Source organism: Melospiza melodia, chromosome 21 (assembly GCF_035770615.1).
Source record: "Melospiza melodia melodia isolate bMelMel2 chromosome 21, bMelMel2.pri, whole genome shotgun sequence".
NCBI lineage: Eukaryota > Metazoa > Chordata > Aves > Passeriformes > Passerellidae > Melospiza > Melospiza melodia.
In genome coordinates, this window is record NC_086214.1 from 9211954 (window position 1) to 9231471 (window position 19518).

Consider the following 19518-nt stretch of genomic DNA (forward strand, 5'->3'; position numbering starts at 1 on the left):
AAGCAGGGCTGTGGGGATGGAGGAGGAGAGCAATATCCATTGCACAATCTGCAGGAAACCAGATAAATGCTTCTGATTTTATATCTTGGGGTTTTTTTTAGCAGCACTCCGATGATACATCTGTCCAAAGGGCTTAAAACCCAACTGATAACAAGAGTAATTGCATTTTCTCCTGATATGCTATTAATAATCCAAGTGTGAAGACAGTTTCTGTGCTGGTATTTTCACTCCAGTAAATTTGGCATTGGATTGCATGGTGGGAAAGAGAGGGAATAAAAATGGAACGGGCAAGTTTTGGAGGAGTAATGGAGAGAGCAGGCAAAAAAGTGCATGAAATATAATTTTATATATTTCTTAGTAACTCTGTGCTTTGCTACAAAGTTGTTAATCCTGACAGAAATAACCTGACCATGAATTTTCCTATAACTCAGGAATATGAGGATGGTTAATCCTACACACACTCCTTATCCTAGGGCTGTCAGACAGAGCCTTAGATACTCCTCTCCAAATACCCAGATGGCATTTTAACCAAAATTTTGTGTAACTCTTGCTGAGGGGCTGAGTTTGAATTCAGTTTTGCTCCTCTCCAAATACCCAGGTGCTATTTGAACCAAAATTTTGTGTAACTCTTGCTGTGTAGCTGAGTTTGAATTCAGTTTTGCTCCTCTCCAAATACCCAGGTGCTATTTTAACCAGAATTTTGTGTAACTCTTGCTGAGGGGCTGAGTTTGAATTGAGTTTTGCTCCTCTCCAAATACCCAGAGAGCATTTTAACCAAAATTTTGTGTAACTCTTGCTGAGGGGCTGAGTTTGAATTCAGTTTTGCTCCTCTCCAAATACCCAGGTGCTATTTTAACCAAAATTTTGTGTAACTCTTGCTGCGTAGCTGAGTTTGAATTGAGTTTTGCTCCTCTCCAAATACCCAGGTGCTATTTTAACCAAAATTTTGTGTAACTCTTGCTGAGGGGCTGAGTTTGAATTGAGTTTTGCTCCTCTCCAAATACCCAGATGGCATTTTAATCAGAATTTTGTGTAACTCTTGATGTGTAGCTGAGTTTGAATTCAGTTTTGCTCCTCTCCAAATACCCAGGTGCTATTTTAACCAAAATTTTGTGTAACTCTTGCTGCGTAGCTGAGTTTGAATTGAGTTTTGCTCCTCTCCAAATACCCAGATGGCATTTTAATCAGAATTTTGTGTGAGTGGCTCAGTTTGAATTGAGTTTTGCTGTGTGTGGAGAGGGGTGAGTAACTTTGTCTCTCTTGTTGCAGGTATGACAGCAAGTGCAGTAGCAGCTCTAATCCTCATGACATCCTCCATAGTGTCTGTAGTAGGGTCCCTGTACTTGGCATACATTCTGTACTTCGTGCTGAAGGAATTTTGCATTGTCTGCGTGCTCACATATTTGCTGAACTTCATTCTCTTTATCATCAACTACAAACGACTAGTTTATTTGAATGAGGCCTGGAAGAGGCAACTCCAACCCAAACAGGAATAACCCCTGCTGGAACTTTTGACTGACAGTCTGAAGACCCAACTTCCATTAAGTTTATTTTGCAGTAATTTTTTTATTCTCCATATCAGACACTTTTTGCCCCCCTCTTTTTTCCCCCCACAAGAATCATAATGGAAATTTTGAATGATAAATTTCAAGGGGCCCCAGATAATTTCTCTGTGCTAATCTTCAGTTTCAATGTGGTTATGAAAGAAAGCTCTATAACAATCAAAGACAAGCTTTAACTTTACTTTGAAGGAGTTTTAGCCACAGCAAAACTTAGACTCTCTCTCTTCCCCCTCCACTTGTGAAGTGGGTAACACTTGCTATAAAATATCCTGTATATAAATTCAGGTATAACAAGATGTGATCATGACATGAAATATTCTAGACTAGCATCACCATATTTAATGTTGCCATGTTTACAGTAAGTGTATTTTTTTTTCCTTTTTTTTTCTTTTTTTTTTTTTTTTAGCTGATGGACTTAGATTTGACTAGGACTTATACTGTAAATAAAATTAGAACTCTTGGTTTCATCCCTGGAGAACTCACTGTCCCATGGGTTTTGGTAGGAGCTGTCAGAGGGTTCAGCTCAGAGTCGACTGACACGATGGAAGAAGTGACCTCTAAAGAACATGGAGTTGCTGCTCTCACTGTTGTGCTTTCACAAGAATGATGCTTGGGGTTGGTTCCATTTTTTCTTCTTTTTTTTTTTTTTTTTCCTTTTTTTTTTTTTTTTTTGTCTCCAGTAACAAAAATGGAATTAAAGCTGAAACCTGAAGTATGTTGATTAAACGACAACCTCATTAATTTCTGTACAGAACAAAAATAGCTTCATGTGGTCAATGAAAAGCTGATTTGCAGATTGGGGGTTGGATGAAGTGTTCTTTGAAAGGACTCCATTTCCAAGCAGAGCTGTTCCATTTGAAGCTGTGCTCAGCCAGCCAGTGTTACTAATGTTTGATGTTCTGTGAATGCTGCAGTATAGAATTGCAATTTGCAGTGGAAACCACTGAGTGAGCAGGATAACCAAGCAGTGCACTGAAAAAGCAGTTCCTTAATTGATCTTGGTCAGGATCTTTGCTTTGTGCTATATTGGGAAATGAACTTTAGGCCTGACACACACACACAGAGAAGATCTCTTGGAAGGGCAACCTGTTTAATGGGATAAGTAAGTCAATGTGCTCCTGAAAATGAAATGTGATATAGTGCTATCATTGCTCTTTCTAAGAACTAATTGGGGAAAAAAAACATATTAAACTGCAGATTTAAACAAAGGAACAAAATTGTACACGTTGTTTCTGCACTCAGTATTCTAAGGCTGAATGTTAAAAGTGCCTTCTGTCTTCAAATCTTAAACCAAATACTTTGTGTTGAACTTGGCAGGCAGAAGTGTCCTTGCTTTAAAAATGAACAAACAAAATTCTCAGCAAACTTGCTGGGGATAGAAGAGTATTAAGAGATCTGGTTTTAGTTTTTAGACTGAGAAGTGGTAGCAGTATTGTTTTCAGTTTAATTTAAAAGGTTGATGTGATTTGGAAAAGTGAAATATTTGTGTTTCAGACTGTGTGACACCAAAATGTGTGGGTCCAGCTACTTTCTGTAATTGGTGCTGTGCTGCTTTTTGCCCTTGTCAGTTCGAAATATGAACAATTCCAACTGCATACCCATTTATTTAAAGACTAATTTAACTCCTTTTAGCATTTTCATTCTCAAACACGAATGTCAGAGAGACACTTCCATTGTAAGTGATTTTAAACACTAAGGATAAACTTGACTGTGAAACAAGCAGTGTTTCCATAGAGCAAAACAAGGTTGGAGATCAAATTCACAAAATTAATATTGAAATTACTACTGAAGTAATTCTGGTTTGCACCAAGGGTGGAGGTGGAAACTGCTTTTCTGTACAGAGTTGTGTGGTGTGAGTAACATCTGTTGCATGTAACACTAAATGACTTGTCCCTCGTCTGACAGTTTTAGCCAACAATCCATTAAATGAGTTTTGTATTGACCAGAGTATAGTTAAAGCTTGTCTTGATGTTTAGTTCTGTCTCTCAAATGCCTTCCACTTTGATATTAAGGGGAATGAATGATGTTGAATTGGTCCCTCAAGGCTTGGCTCTGTTCTCTCCCAAGCCCTGAGGCAGTAGCAGTGTTTAATGTGTTGTATAGATTTTATCTCAGTGCATTCCTGTGATCTACACTAAAGATCTTTTTTTCATCCAAGGAAGAGGTGAACATGTGCTGCCTCAAAGTTGCTCCTGTCTCAGAGCAAGCAGCCATGGAGACAAGTCTAATCCATGAGTACTTGGTCCAGTTCTGGGAAAAAAAAGAGGAAAAAAAAGCCCCATCAGCTGAAAGTATTGGTGTTGACTTAACTTCACTGTGTCTTGTGCTTGTTTGTGTGGGCATAGTCTGTTGATTCAGTTTGTTTAGTAAAAATGTTTAGGGCCAGATTTTCAGCAGTCCTTGTTAGTGTGCACATGGGAGCAAATGGAGCTGGAGTTTGGGCTCTGGGAGAATTTGCAGCCACACTTTTTGTGCACAGCTTTGCAAATCTGATCCTTAATTGTGAACTCTCTTGTCTTGTGTGCTTCCCTTGCAGTTCCTTTTTACTGGAAGTGATTTGCTAGAAATGGGCCCTGATTTCTTCTCTCTCGTGCTTCAGAAATGCAGTTGGCCTGAATAAAGGGCAGAATTATCTTAGCAGGAGAAATTTGGACCTTTCTGCTTCCAGTTCTTTTGACTCTTTCCTTGCTGCTCCCAATGATAGAAACAGCATTTTCCTTCCAGTAAAATGGGTTGTGATTGAAATCAGGAGTGCAGCTGTGCCTCCCTGCCTGCCCCAGCCAAAATGTGGTGGCACATGTTTGCTTGATACTGGTTTTGTCCTTCCAAATCCAAAGGCAAATCCTAAAATTTCTCCAGGGTGCAGGAGTCTGGGTAAAGGCAGGTAAATTATATTTGGGCTGGCAAGGGACAGGGGGGGTTACAGAAATCCTTGTGGTTTCAGCACTCAGGAGAATGGAAGGGATAAAATTCACAGTTTCCAAACAGAGGTTCTGAATCTGGGCTCTTCCTGCCCCTCTTTGGCTCTCTCAGAATCCCAAAATTCCTTTAGGATCATGGAATATTCTGAGTTGGAAATTTCACTCAGGGGGGCAGATTGGAAAGGCAACAAAACCTCATCCCAACCCTGCTTAGGAATTAACCATTCCTGAAATCCTCTTACTGTAAGGTACTTGCTACTCTTTAAGGCCAGGGAGGAAATGAATATTCCTGGAAATTTCTCCCAGTGAAACATTTGTGAGGCCAATGCAACATTGCTGAGCACCTTTGGGATCTGCACTGACAGCAGATCTCTGCTGAGGAGGTTTCTGGATGCTGGGGTTGGCATTTTTGTGCTGCTGTGGTCTCAGGAGGTTGGTGAGGTGCTTCAGGCAGTTCTGCTCCTCATTTATGTGGGCTGAGATCAGAGCTTGGCTTTAAATGCTGTTTAAACTGGTCCAAAAAAGAACTGAAGTATTCTGTTACCACAAAACTGTGTTAAGCATGGCCTAAATATTATTAGGTGTTTGTTCTGTATAGTCTGTTCCATCAACTATTTATTCCCAGTGCTTTCAAATCCAACACCCATTTAAAAAGGAGTCATTGGGCAGATGTTCCTTTTCTCAATATAGGCTGAGAGATTCTCTACTGGAGGTTTAGGATTCAATTTTGCTAACAGGTAAAAAAACCATGTAAATATGTACGAATTCTATTTGTTGCACATAACTTTTTTGGTATAAAAAAAAATAGAAAAAAAAAAACCCAACAAAAATAAATGTAGAAATTACCTGTGGATGTCTTGCTGCAATCATTCTTATGCTGCATTCATGCAGTCCAAACATAAGAGCTTGAATGAACCCAACCAGAGGCCTTTTTGGACTCAGTCTGAGCCTTAGAAACTGTTTTTAATGTCAGTACTGTAATTCTGTTTCTAGAATTGTACCAAGTCGTGTGGTTTTCCCCAAGACCTTGTGTGTGTTTAGCTGTGGAAGGGTTAAAGCACTTGATCTCCCCAGATCCCAGTTTTCCCAGTAGAATTCCTGCAGCTTTGTGTCTGCCTGAGCATTGTGTGTAAAGGCTGAGCAGCGTTGACTTGAGGCTTTCAATGTTTACAGTTCTTTAAGCAAAAAAAGAAACAAAAAAAAAAAAAGCCCCAACCTTGTGGTTTTTATCACTTTCTGCTTTGTTGGGGCTGCTCAAAGCTGGTCCCACAGACCACAAAATCCCTGGAAAAAGTGTTGGGAGTGTCCCTGGAATTGGGGAGGGGTTTGTTGAGAACAAGCAGGAATTAACCCTCAGATGTGTGCTCAGATTTTGGGGGGGGCTGAGCTGAGCCCTGCTTTGTAAGGAGTGACAAATGTCAAATCCTCATCTGTGTTTTGGTCAGGTCTGTTGAAATTGAAGAAAATGAGTTTTTAAAGGATGATGGAGAAGTTGAAATGACTTTCAAACACTGCTAGTTGGCAGTACCATGGTGTGGTTGAACAAATGTCTTTTTATTGTGCATAGAGTTTTATATCCTGGGAGTTTAGTTCTAGAGAAAATCTAGGCCTAGCACGGTGTGAGGAATGCTGTAGTGTTGTTTCTTTTCCCTTAAAAACACAAGAAAAATTGTTGTGGAGTCTGCAGTGAACATCTGTGTCCTTACTGTGCTGGGGCAGGGTGGAAGTGCTGCTGGTTCCTCGTGTACCCCCTCTGAAGGGAACAGAATTTGGCCAGCACACAAGAGAAAAGCAAAGATTTCCTTCATATGGTCAGATTTGGTCACTTCCCTGAGGCACTGACACAGAGGCACCAGTTTCACCCAGAATCTGTGAATTCCAATAATTAAACTCCAGATTGGAACTTCCCAAATGCTTTGGGCAGCCTCTGCTTTTGTTGTTCTGCTGCTTTTGGGAAGTTTGCAGATTAAATATTCTGAGTTTTGCTGAGTGCTGCTGTGCAGGCCTAAAGGGGACACAGGGATTTATTTACACCTGGCCCTGCCCCTGAGGTTTGGAACAGAATTTCCCTCTGGGCTGCTCCTCCTGTGGTGATATTGAATATGAAGGAAGCCCTTCCACATGGAAGTGGCATTGTTGGACACAGTTTGTGTCTGACACTGGCAGTTTTGGTACTGTACAATAAATAGATTTCAAGTTGAGTTGAGGTAGTCCCTCCCTGTGTAACATTCCACCTTGCTGCTGGAACAGGAATTCCAAACTCTCTGCTGGATGTGTTGGGTGCCTCACACCCTCCTGCTGCTGGGAATGCTCGGGATTTCTCACACATCCACCCTGCCAGGCCAGAGCAGCTGCACAAACTCTGCTCCTCTGCAATCCTGTGGACAGTTTGCTGTGATCTCAGTAGTGTTAACTCTTAGGGGAGTTGAACTGGAAAACCTCATTTGCTTTAGAGGGATGTGATGTTCATTTAGAGTAACTTAGGTTTTGTTTTTAAGTTCACCATTGAGTTGTATCATGTAATATTTGTAATTTTTTTTGCCATAAACAGATACCTCAGTCAGGATTTCTTAACTTCAGCTCCTTGAAAGTGAATATTTGTTTTCCTGCCTGGAAACAAGAAGCCTCCAGACTTGTCTGAGCAGAGGAAACAAAAGTTTCTGATCTGCTTTGCATCACAGTAACTACTTCAGGTGGACTAGAAATCGCACTGGACTTGCAAGACTTCAATCAGGCATAAAACTTATTTAAACAGAGATTTAATAACGAGTTCAGCATCATCCCCAGCCCCTAAACCCTTTGTTTTCATTTTAGGAAGAGGGAATGTGATGTCATTGCAGGAGGAAGACAGCTTGATTCGTTTGCAATCCTCCAGTACCTGTCCCTAAGGACAAAGGCGGCGGCTTTGGGCTGGCGCTGCCGGGTGAAGATTCCCTTCTTGTTGCCCAGAACTCGGGTGGTGCCTGCAGAGAAGTTATAAAACACAGAAATTGATACAGAATGTACAAACCAGGCTCTGCTGTGAGCTGGTACAGTGCAGGGACTAAATGAGGCCACGTGGAAGGGACCTCTGCCCTTTGTTTGCACAGTCAGGGAGCTGTGGATGGGACAGGGCAATGCAGCTGCAGCTCCTGATTCACAGCTGCTGGGCTGGGACAGGCTCTGGGGTGTGCCCAGTGATCAGGGTTCTGTCTGCTGGACATTGGCTCCACCTTCAGATTGGATGGAGGAAATGGTGGTGACTATTCACTGTCCTGTGTGGTGTCTGGATCCTTTCTGCCTGTTTCAGTTTTCACAGGAAATTAGAGAAAAGGATTGCAGCAGGTTGAGAGCCTGGAACTGCATCTGTGTCTGACCTTGTCTACATTTCCTCAGTCCTTTTTGATGCTGCTTTTCTGGGCACTGCCACCACTGAGTTTTCTAATGCCTGTCCTGGTGCTCTGCAGGGTATTTTAGTGCTGTTCTCCCTCTCCCTGACTGCTCACCACCCCAACCCACTGCAGGTGGCATAAGCAGAACAGGTTCATTGTTAGATCTGAGTTGTGATTGTTTCATTTCTGTGAATTAGGGAATTTCCCTTCCTTTGTGACTGCACTTGTCTGTTAATAATGGATGGAGTGCCATGGTGAGCCAGCTGTGTGCCAGTGTGGCACCTGTTCCTCTGCTGCTGAACCTCTACCAAGTAAATTGTGATTCTTTCAGGTGCTCTGTTCCCAGGGCAGCTGCAGGTGACACTGGAAGCAAGAGAGATGTCCCTGACAGCTGCCTGAAGCTCTGAATTGAGGGTGGCCAAAAACCAGGAACAACTGGGTCCTCACAAGCTTCCCCTGTGCACTGTCCCATGCTCCTGGGAGCATCTGTGCAATTAAGCACAGGCAGGACCTTCTCTCTTGGCTCTGGGCATGCTGGATTTGGTGACAAAACCTGGTGAACAGAGAGCCTTTTGTCCTACCCTTCAGCACAGTGTTTGTGTGGCACAAGCACTAAACTCCCAGGGATGATGCAGAGGTTTAGGATGTAAATAAAATCTCACCTTGATTGGTCATGAAATCAGCAAAATTCCAGATGAGCTCCCCAACCACGTACTCCTTCCTCTTCTTGTCCAGCACAGAGTGGTACTCCCTGAGCATGGCCTGCTGGTACTCCTCACTGAACATCATGGGGGGGTCCTGCAGCCAGGAGAGAGCTCAGGCCACAAACCATCCCACCCAGAACATTCCTGACCAGCAGCTCTGGGGCTGCCTGTGCTGCTTTAACCTGGCTGCTGTGACCATCAGCAAACACACAACTCCCAGAGGGAATTCTCCTGGTGGCCTTTGTCATGACAGGGACAGGAGTGCCACCCCTGCATGGGACAGCACCAGGAACCTCCATTCTCCAGGGTCTGCTTTCATTTCAGCAGTTTTAGCACTTCAAGGACAGATTTTGGAGTCCTCTGTAGCAGACAGAGTGAGTGGCAGAGCTCTCTGATCCCAATCCTGGAGCCTTTTGGACACTCCCAGCACAGCCAGGCCCAGGGGTGCCAGCCTCTCCCAGTTCCCATTTTCTGCCTCTAAGAGCTCTTTCCACCACAACACTCACACTGTGCAGCCCAGGCACTGAGTCTGCTCCATATTCACTCTGGATAATGGGTTTTTGGTAGGTTTTGTACCAGTTCTCAAACTGGGCTGTGAGTTGCAGTGGGATCACTTCCAGGTGGCCTGGGTCATGGTACCAGGAGAAGTAGCTGTTCACACAAATCACATCCACATAGGGAGCCTGCAAAAAAAAAAAAAAGGTGAGAGTGTTCTTCAACCTTCTCTTGTAAATCTAAATCCTCCTTTGGGTTCAATTAATGGAATCCAGGTTTGTTACACATAGAATTAATTGTTTCCCCCATCACTCAGGCTCTCCAAATATAATCTCTTTCCCAGGAAAAAAAAAATTAATAAGCTAACAGCATTAATTTGGCATTTTTCTTACAGATTAGGAAGTCACAGCAAAGAGTTAGACAAGATCAACACGTTTCATTCTCAGGTTTGTTAGAAGTTTTTTTGTTTCCAAGATGTCTCTGGCTTGCTGGTACATTTAGATGTACTTTTTCTTTTTGAGTATTGGAATGTGATTATCAAGTGAGTGGTCAAATATTTTGACTAGCAACTAAATTTTGTGCATCAATGGTGCAATACTAAGACTAAAGCATTCTGCAAGTTATTTGCCATTTCTACCACATGGACAGTGTGATAAAAGGGCACAAAGCCCCCTCAAAATAAAGTGATGTTGTATGTAACTTGTTCAATGTTCTCTTAACATGTTTTGTAATAAAAGAAAAAAAAAAGTTCTAATATCACATCAGTGTATGAGAGATCTGTTCTCTGGGATTGTTTGCCTGAGCTCCTCCAGCTGAGCAAAATGGGAATGGGATATCAAAAGCAGATTCCTGCTGGGCTCCATCAAATTTAAAACCATCAGAAGTTTGTTTTTTTTTCTGGGGTGGGGAGAAAAAACCTCAGAGTTGCAGCCATTCCTCCTAATTAGAGGATGTTTGAGAAGAAATCCAAAGTGTAACCTGGATCAGGGATGTGTGGCAGCACCAACTCACCTGCTAGAAGTGATTATTGTACAAGGATCTACCCTGGAAACAAATACAGGTGTTAAAAATCCTTGGTCCATGCTATGAAAGGCCCCAAAATCCAAGGAAAGTGCATTTTGATTATTTATCCAGCTCCAGGGCTTTAATTGTGGAGCTGGAGGAGCTTTTAGATTATTCAACACAAAGAGACATCTGCCAAAGAAGATCTAGAGCAGTTGAAAGCAGGAATTAAAGCAAAGCTTCCTTCCTTTAGACTTCCACAAGGGTTGTGAGCATTTTAAAGAGGTTTAAGCTTTGGCTTAATTGCAAGTGAAAATCCTGAGCATTAGTAAACAGAATCAATGGCATAGCAAAGCATGACACTATTAATGGAATCCAGGGCCATAATCCTGCACACAAAGAATTGTTCTCTCTTACAGATCTTTTTTTTTTCCAGCTGGACTACAATTACAGGATAAAGTGATTTCTACTAGAAACAAAAATATAATTTTTTTTTAGCCTTTCCTTGCTAAATATCTCCAGCAAATTTAGATAGGAGTGGGGGGGAAAGGAGTGTAAAACGAGTGAGGAGAAAATGTATGAATTTAAAAAACAAAAGAAAGAAAAAGCTAGAAAATAAAGCAAACTTACACCATGATCAAGAGCGTAATTAGCATCTGTCACAAAGGTGACTGGTCTGGAGGGGTCGAGGGCTTTAGTGTGAGCTATCACTGTCCTGTTTGCAAACAGTAAAGCAAGAGTTCAACAACAGCATGGAGCAGCACAGCCCCCTCTCCCCTGTGTCCCTCCACCCCCCAGACTGAGCTGCTTTGGATTCAGCAGCCAGAGTTTGAGTGAAATAAAGAGAATATCTGTCACCAAGTGCCACCTGAGAAGGAGCAGAGTGAAGCACACCAAGCACAGGCACGTGTGTGGTGGAGGGACAGTTGAGTTTGAGGACAAAACTGTAAAAAAGGCAATGGGAAGTCTCTGAACAACTCCTGGGATGTGTTCCTGAGGCCCTGTGCCACAGTTGGATGTTTCTGAAGAAACCCTGAGTGAGGGAGATGGGACAGAATGGGAGAGTCAAGCTCTGCTGCTGGCCTGGCATTGCAGGAGGGTGGTGAAACATCCTGAAGACTGAAACTCACAGATCTCTCTTAATGCACCTCAGCTCCAGGGACACTCTGCTGCCCATTACAGCTGCCTCTGGGCTACCCAAAGCTTAAATCTCTTTAGAAACAAACCAAGGGGGCTGCAGGGACTCAAAGCAGTGCCTTTGAAGTGGGAAGCCACAGGACAAATAAGCAGCACTGACTGCAGAACCTTGTGTTCACACTGAAAGGCCAGCTATGTTACAGCTTTGCTGGAAATCTCAAAGGATTGCAGCTCATCCTCCCTGATATTTCTGCACCTGAACATCAGAGCAGCTCATCTTCCAGTGCTAACAAGGAACATTCCATTCTCACCAGGTCTGCTTTTACTCGACCTTCAGCTCGAGATGCTCAAACCAAGTGGACTCCTGGGAATTTTGTGGAGTCTTGGTGGGTCTGAACCAACACACTGGAACAGTTCTGAGCAGCAGTTCCACACGTGCAGCAGTTCCATTTTAGTTTGAAGTTTCCATTCTAGTTTGCATCCACAGGTTCAGCTCCAATGTTCCCAAACAATACCAACCCTCCCTTTACTTCCTCTCTGTGCCACCCCAAAGGAAGAAGAGGCATCACCTGCCACGAGATGAGGAGCAGAGGCACTTACTTGAAGTAGTGAGCAGCTGGGGGCAGCTCTGAGGCCGGCTCGTTGGCCACTGACCACATGACCACGGAGGGCCTGTTCTTATCCCTGCGCACCAGCTCCTCCATCACTGCCAGGTGGTGCTGCAGGGACCTGTTCCCAAAGCTCTCCCTGGAAAACAGAAGGAGGTGAGGGTGTAAAATGCATCCATTTCCCTGGGAAAATCCATCCATCTCCCTGGGAAAATGCAGCACAGCAGAGCTGAGGATGGCTGTCACTACAGGACACAACACAAGCACACACTGCTGCTCTCCAGGTGAAGGAAATAAAGGGAAGATTATTTTCTGACCCCAACATTTATAGTTTTCCAAAAGTGACAGTGGATTGGAGGGTGACAGTGCCACCTCTCCAATGACACTGGACAGACCAACAGTCCATCAAATTTCTCCTCCTCCATAAAGGAATGCAAAACAATGAGTTATTTACAGAAAGTGTGTGAGAAAATTCGCTACAAAAATGTCAACATCAGAAAGCTTAAAAAATCTTAAAAAATGAAAGTGACAGATGGCTTCTGCCCTGTTTCCCCAAAGTTTACTGCACAGTTCAGGGCCACGGTTTTGGCTCATTAACGGAGCCGTGTAGCAAAATGTGGCAAAGTGCCCTCATCATGAGGCATTGCCCAACACCATGAGGCACCACGGTGGCGCAACAACGGGACATTTCCAAACAGAGCAAAGTACTCCCATTATCAGCACTGAGCACAGAAGTGTAACAGCAGTGAAGGGACCCTTGTGAGCAGCTGGGAGGGGAGCAGAGGGGCGAGGGCAGGGCAGCTCTTACGGCAGTTTGATGCCCACCCCCGGGCTCTCGTCGATGACGGCGATGCCGTAGGCGTCGCACAGGTCCATGATCTCCTCGGCGTACGGGTAGTGGCTGGTGCGGAACGAGTTGGCGCCCAGCCAGCGCAGCAGGTTGAAATCCTTCACAATCAGGGGCCAGTCCAGGCCTTTGCCACGGATCTGGGGAGAAAAGAGCAACCAGCCCTTGTGAACAGAACCTCCCTGCTTGATCTAGCACCAGCCCTGCCCAGGGTGGGGAACCCGACAGCCACTGCCACAGTCAGAGGGGTTTGGTTGGAGGGGACTTTAAAGCTCTTATCATTCCACCCCTGCTGTTGTGGTGTGCTGTAATGTCCCATTTTGGCCTTCCAGGTCATTCCCCCAGGTGTGCCTATGCCTCTCTCCCTTCCCCCTTGCCCCCATGCTGAGTGAGTCCTGTCAATCAGGCTGAACATTCCAGCAAGGCGTGGTGTGGTTGGTCAAGTTCAAAGGATGCCCCTCAGGCCCAGGGGTCATTGGCCTGAGTGGGTGTCATCTTCCCCTGAGACCCTGCCCCTCTCACCTGGTTGGTGGCTCACCTGTACCTCCCCTCCCCCTGTCCCTGAGCTTAAAAGGTGAATGAGACCATGCGGTCAGGATTCTGTTGGAGCAGTTGCTCACGTTCAGACCTCTGTAACCATGGAATAAACCTCTGGACATTAAACCCTCCAGCAGAATCCTGAAGCTATTCCTCCTGAGGTAAACGGGGTTCCTAACAAGCCTGGACTTGTTCAGTGCCCAGCTGCAATCTCCAGCAAGCCAAGGTATCTCTGGGGTGATGCACCGCAGTTGCTGCCTTTGGCCCAGCAGCGAGGGTCAGACTGGCCCAGGCACAATCTAACTGGTAATATTGGGAGCCTTTTTCCAATACCCTGTCATGGTTGCTCCAAGCACTGTCCAACTGGGGCAGCCACAGCTTCTCTGTGCCACCTGTGCCAGGGCCTCCCCACCCTCACAGCAGACTGACTGTCTGTCAGCATGTCTGGCTGATAGCTGGGACATGCTTCAGTGTCTCCAGCAGCACATCCATGTGCCCTGAGGGATGGCAGGACCGGGCATGGTGTGGCTGTCCCCTTAGTGCTTAGCCTGGGAGGAGGGTGTGAGAGGAGAGGGCAGGTGCCACCTGGGCAGCAATGTGAGCTGAGGTGGCCCTGGGTGTCACACTTACATCTGCATCCTCGTGCTTGTTGACGCCGTGGAAGTAGAAGGGGCGGCCGTTGATGAGGAACTGGCTGCGGGTGACGTGCACGGTGCGGATGCCCACGGGCAGCGTGTACACGTCCTCCAGCAGGGCCCCGTCCAGCTGGGCCTGCATCCTCACCTGTGTGACAGGGAGGAACAGGAGGGACCCTCACAGGGATGCCCAGGGCTCCCTCCCCTGTGTGGGAGGGAGAGTCTGGCCCCACATCCCTTCCCAGCCCTCAGCACACAGCCTGCCACTCACTGCTGCTGCTCAGGGGCAGCTGGGTCTGACTGAACAAAAATACAAATGGAAGCTGAAGGATAAAGAATGAGCTCCTGGATGACCCTTTTTGTTCATCCCAAAGTCTTCAGTGTCTTTTCCCCATGCCATCCCCCCAGGCCATTTCTGTGCCCTGCACATTGATGCCAGGCAATGACTGCCACATCATTGCTCCCAGGTGTGACCCTGAGTCCCTGGAAACTCAGAGCAGCTCATCCTCCCTCATTTCTGCACCTGAACATCAGAGCAGCTCATCCTCCCTCATTTCTGCACCTGAACATCAGAGCAGCTCATCCTCCCTCATTTCTGCACCTGAACATCAGAGCAGCTCATCCTCCCTCATTTCTGCACCTGAACATCACCACTGCCCTTAACCCCCACAGGATCTCCCAGGCTCCAGCTGTTAACTCCTCATCTCCCCAGAGGGGATGGATGAACCCTCAGTCAGGAGCTCAGAGCACACTCCAGGAATGCCCTTCTCCCTGCCAGCCCCTTCAGAAGCTGCCAAAGCTTGATTTGATTAGTGCTTAATTAGCAGAGCCACTCTGGTCACACACACAGGCAGAGGCTGGGCCATATGGCAGTGCCTTAACCCCATGAACCACAGCCAGAGAGGAGGAAATGCCACGTTACCTCCAAGGAGTACAGGTACCCAGGGTTCTCGTGCATCAGGTAAGGCCACCAGAGGTTGGGGTTGAGGACTTTGAGCTCTCCCTCTGGGCCATCACCTGTGGCCACCACCTTCCCCTCCTGGTCACGCAAACTCAGGGACAAGGAACTGTCAGTGCTGCCAACCACTGACACCTGGTACTGCACCCTGGCTGGCTCAGAGGAAACAAAAAACAATCACAGACTGCAGGAGACAGCTCAGCCTCAGGAAAAGCCACTAGGAAACAAATTCAATCAGACTAGAGCAGGATGTTCTCCCTGCTGCCCTTGGCACCTCCATCTGGAGCCTGAGGGAGCTCAGTGCACCTACCCAGACTGTCTGATGAGGAGGTTGTCACAGTGATGTCATCGATGTAGGCAGCAGGAGTGGTGTACAGCACAACTGGGCGGTGGATCCCAGCATAATTAAAGAAATCAAACTTGGTGTTCTGCACAAAATAGTTCTTGGGGTACCTGAGGGAGCAAGGCTGCATTACACTTCACTACACAGCTGAAGGCAGTGCAAAATAATCGTGTAAAATATCTGTATGACAAGCTGGACCTGTCTGTCAGCTGCTACACTGAAGGATTCTGCAGTTAACAAAGAAGTTAGCAAAGATCTTGATCCTTCGGGAGAGCTGGTTCTTGCAGCTCCCAGCTGAATCCGAGCTTCTCAATCCTGCCCTGGATTCAGCTTGGCAAATCACCCAATCTGTGCACAAAACAGATGCAATAACTCACTGCTGATTCCCCACAGCTCCACCAACAAATCCACCATTAAGACAACCCCACAGAGGGACTTCTGAACCATCAGCTGAACAAACTGCCCCTGTCCCACACCCCTGGGATGATCCCAGCAGTACAAGAGCCAAGAACTCACCTTGATTTGTCAGCCATGTACTGGATGGAGCCCGGGGGCAGCGTGTGGGGGCTCAGGGTGTTGTTGAGGGCCACAGTGATGCGGCACAGGGAGCCTGGGCTGCCCTGCACCACGCTGCTGATGTCAGCCTCAAAGGGCAGGTGCCCCCCTTCGTGCTCCACCACCTGCACCCCGTTCACCCACTGCAAGGAAAGACACAAAAAAAAATGGGTTATTGGGATTTTGGGGTCAGAAGAGCACGGGGAAGGGAAGCCCAGTTATGAGGAACAACTGGGCTCTTGATCCTCAAAGGATCTTTGAGGGATCAACCTTGATCTTTGAGGGGTTCCTTTTGCTGGGAGCTGTGTCTGGGTCACACCAAGTGTCACTGAGGGACACAGTGTCACAGACATGTTTTATGAGAAATCCTTCCTTTAGGATTTTTTCTCCTGAGAAGCTGAGAGGCCTCAGGAACAAAATGTAAACATTGATTATCTGCTGCTGTGGAATGCAACAGGTGCATCTGTGATTGGTCCATGTTGAATGTTTCTAATTAATGACCAATCACAGCCCAGCTGTCCAGACTGTCTCAGTCAGTCACAAGATTTTGTTATCATTCTTTTTCTATTCTTAGCTAACCTTCTGATGAAATCCTTTCTTCTATTCTTTTAGTATAGTTTTAATATAATATATAGCATACAATAATAAACCAGCTTTTTGAAACATGGAGTCAACATTCTCATTTCTTCCCTCATCCTAAGACCCCTGTGAACACCACCACAACACAGTGTGGGGCAGATCCATCAATCAGGAAATGTTTAGTTACCAACCCCAAAACTGCAGATGGGATTGGTAACTAAATTAATGGGGCAGATCCATCAATCAGGAAATGTTTAATTACCAACCCCAAAATTGCAGTATCATAGAAACTGGAATTCATTCTTGCTTGGGGAAAAACAGGCACGAGCTCAGCAGGGGATGCAAAACAGAAGCAGGGATGGATTTGCTGAACAAACCACAAAACCGCCTTTAGTCCAGCCTAATTTAGGAAGCAGTAATTGTCCCTAATTTAGGGCCGATGCCCCGAGGCACGCACCACGATGGAGTAGTAGTGGGCGCTGCCGAAGCGCAGCACCACCCTGGGGGCGGGCTGGCCCTGCAGCCAGCGCAGGGGGAGCAGCACCTCCTTCTCGTACCACACCCAGCCGATGTAATTCTCCAGGCTCGGGTCCTGCGTGATGTCGTTGAAGCTGGCGGGCACCGGCATGTCGATCACAGGCCCGCTCTGGCAGGAATTGCATGGGAAAAGAAGGAACAGAGAGGTTAAAAAAAGGAATTTTACTACTGGAGGTGTCCCCTCCCAGTGACAGCCCTACAGTGCCTTTGCCAAGGGGAAACACTTGGGAAAAGCTGTTTAAAAACTGCTGAGATCTCTCGCAGCTCCTATACAAGCCCTGATCAGCACCAGGCACAGGAACCTGCCTGTTCCTAGAGGAAACAGCTGCTCCTTTCTACTCCCCTCCTGCTGTACAATTAAATGTTTTCATTAATGGCTCTGGCAAAACCCAAGCCCAGGTTGTTGTTTCAGTGGGAATTTTTTCCTGCACAGCTCCAGGGCAATGTGGGAGTTGTGGTGCTGTTTGTTAGCTAAGAGCTGTAGTAAATGTGTAACAAAATAATAGATATTTTGGGCAGTAATGGATATTTTGGGATATTTTTCTCTCCATGGAGATTGTTTGGGATCAGCTCAGCCTTTCTCACTGCATGAAAAAAACAGATATTCCTTGGGATTACAACAGAATCCATTCAGTTGCTTATTCCAACATGAAGATTAGAGAGAGGCAGTGTTACAATACATTGAATATTGAGGAATCCAGATGCTGTTGCCAAACAGAGCTGTTCATTTTCAGCACTTTCTGCACTCAGGACGTTGCACAAAGGAGTTCTGCAGTTCTCCTTTCCTGAGGAAGCCTCAGGAAATGGAATGAGGAAGGTCTGGGCACTCAGGGTGGGCATCATGTGCGTGGCTGACTCAGCACTGGCACTGCAGAGAGCCCAGTGCCCTCATCAGAAAATCCTAGTGGGAAAATCCTTGGGTGGGCAAGAGGATTTTTCTTATGTCTGATGCACGAAAAGCCTTGCCTGGGCTGGCCAGAACCTGTGTGTCCTTCAGGGAGATTCTGTGAGTTCTAAAACAGGTTGAGTGCACTCATCCAAGCCTCTCTTTGAAGGGACATAACTCAGGATTCCTCTCCTCTGCAAAACCTCCATAGTGCCCTTCAGCTCTTCTCTCCTTCCACAATCCAACAACAAAATAGGCCAAAAGGCTAAAAACAGAAATAATGAACGACTTATCCATTTCATGCATAAAATCCCTAACTCTTTTCTGTCAAGTAATGCACTTATTTCCAAGCACCTCTCAGTCACAGCAAAACTTTTCTACCAGCACTCTGAAACTTTGGAATATACAATTCCCAGTGTCCTTCCAGGCACATTTTGCGCTGATTCTGTGCTGCTGGAAACTCAGCGCTGTGCAAGGCTCCTGGAGGTGAATGGGGCTCATTCAAAGGGTGTTTGCCTTCGGAGCAGCACCGGGGGCATCATCAGGGGCTGCTAATTAGGAAATGCCTCAAAAACAGGGCAGGGTCAGCACCGTGAGGAGAAGGGCAGCCCGGTGGAGAAGAAGGCATGGAAAGAGGAAAAGAGGAAGAAAGAAGAGGAGCCCCTGCAGCGGGCCGGAGCCCGGTTCTGAGGGGAAGGAGGGCAGCCCGTGCCCGGGGAAGGGCAGCGCCCGCCCCGCTCCCCGCTACCTGCCGGAGCGGCCGCCGGTACCAGCGCTGCGCGAACCCGGCGTCCCTGCCCGGAGACAGATCGGCGCGGAAGCTCCAGAGGCCGCCGAGCTCCCTGCGCTCGCGGGAGGGGGTGTCCCGGGGCTGCAGCATCCCGGCGGGACCGGCCGCCAGCCCCGGGAGGAACAGCAGCAGCACCGGCAGCATGGGCAGCATGCACGGACCGGCCGCGCCGCCGCCTGCGCCAGCCAGCGCCATCTTGGCTGTGGGCAGGGCCCGCTGAGGGAGAGGGGCGGGGCCGAGGGAGAGGGGCGGGGGCTCGGCTGAGGGGAAAGGGGCGGGGCCGCGGCTGAGGGGCTCCCGATCCCCGTCGCGATCCCGGTCCCTGTCGCGATCTCTGTCACGATCCCAATTCCTGTCACGGTCACGATCCCTGTCATGGTCCCGATCATGGTCCCGGTCCCGCCCCAGCGCGATGAGCGACTGCAGAGCTCGACAGGGACCGGGTCCTGTCCCACTGTCGCCTGCGGACAAAGCCACCAGTGTCCCGGCGTAAAGGCACCTCCAGGAACTTTCAGGCTCTGTCCTGGATCGCTGGATTTCATCGAGAGGCGAGTGCTCCCCTATGTTCCCCTCCCCTCCCCTCCCCTCCTTCTTATTTATTACTTAGGGGCTTAAATGTATTTATCACCTACTTTTACTTATTTATTCATTTGCTTACTTATTTACACGATTTATTTATTTATTTGTCGCAGAATCGTTTCAGTTGGAAAAGGCCTCTGAGGTCACCAAGTCCAACCTGTGACCCCACACCCCCCCTGCCACCCACATCAGGCCACTGAGTGCCAAACAAACTCTTCCTTAAACACCTCCGGGGATGGAGATCCCACCTCCCTGCACAACCCGTTCTGATGTTTGGTGACCCTTTCTGGGAAGGATTCCTCCTGATGTCCAACCTAAACCTCCCCTTAAGCGCAGCTTATGTTTATTATTGTTGCTTGCTTACTCTTGGTTATTTCTTTAATGCCTGCTTGCTTACTTCAAAAAGTGACTCTGAATATGAATAGAAGTGCGGGGGTTATAAGTTATTGGAAATGGCAAAAGGAGCGCTGGT

General features: G+C 46.9%; 2 protein-coding genes across 2 annotated transcripts in view; one reads left to right on the forward strand and one right to left on the reverse strand.

Annotated features, from left to right (window-relative positions):
• VKORC1L1 (vitamin K epoxide reductase complex subunit 1 like 1) overlaps positions 1-9812 on the forward strand; it is a 21931-nt gene extending 12119 nt beyond the window's left edge. The window contains exon 3 of the mRNA XM_063173853.1: positions 1270-9812. Within this exon, the coding sequence (XP_063029923.1) occupies positions 1270-1496 (227 nt within the window). The 3' untranslated portion in view covers positions 1497-9812. The remainder of the gene's footprint in view (positions 1-1269) is intronic.
• GUSB (glucuronidase beta) lies at positions 7227-18666 on the reverse strand. The gene is made up of 12 exons (XM_063173851.1): positions 18426-18666; positions 16712-16900; positions 15637-15818; positions 15088-15230; positions 14742-14929; positions 13815-13967; positions 12609-12787; positions 11793-11939; positions 10686-10770; positions 9065-9241; positions 8517-8652; positions 7227-7446 (listed from the first exon to the last, which is right to left on the reverse strand). The coding sequence occupies exons 1-12, from the start codon at positions 18660-18662 to the stop codon at positions 7289-7291; spliced, it is 1974 nt and encodes a 657-aa protein (XP_063029921.1). The 5' UTR covers positions 18663-18666; the 3' UTR covers positions 7227-7288.
• Between the last annotated feature and the right edge of the window lie 852 nt (positions 18667-19518).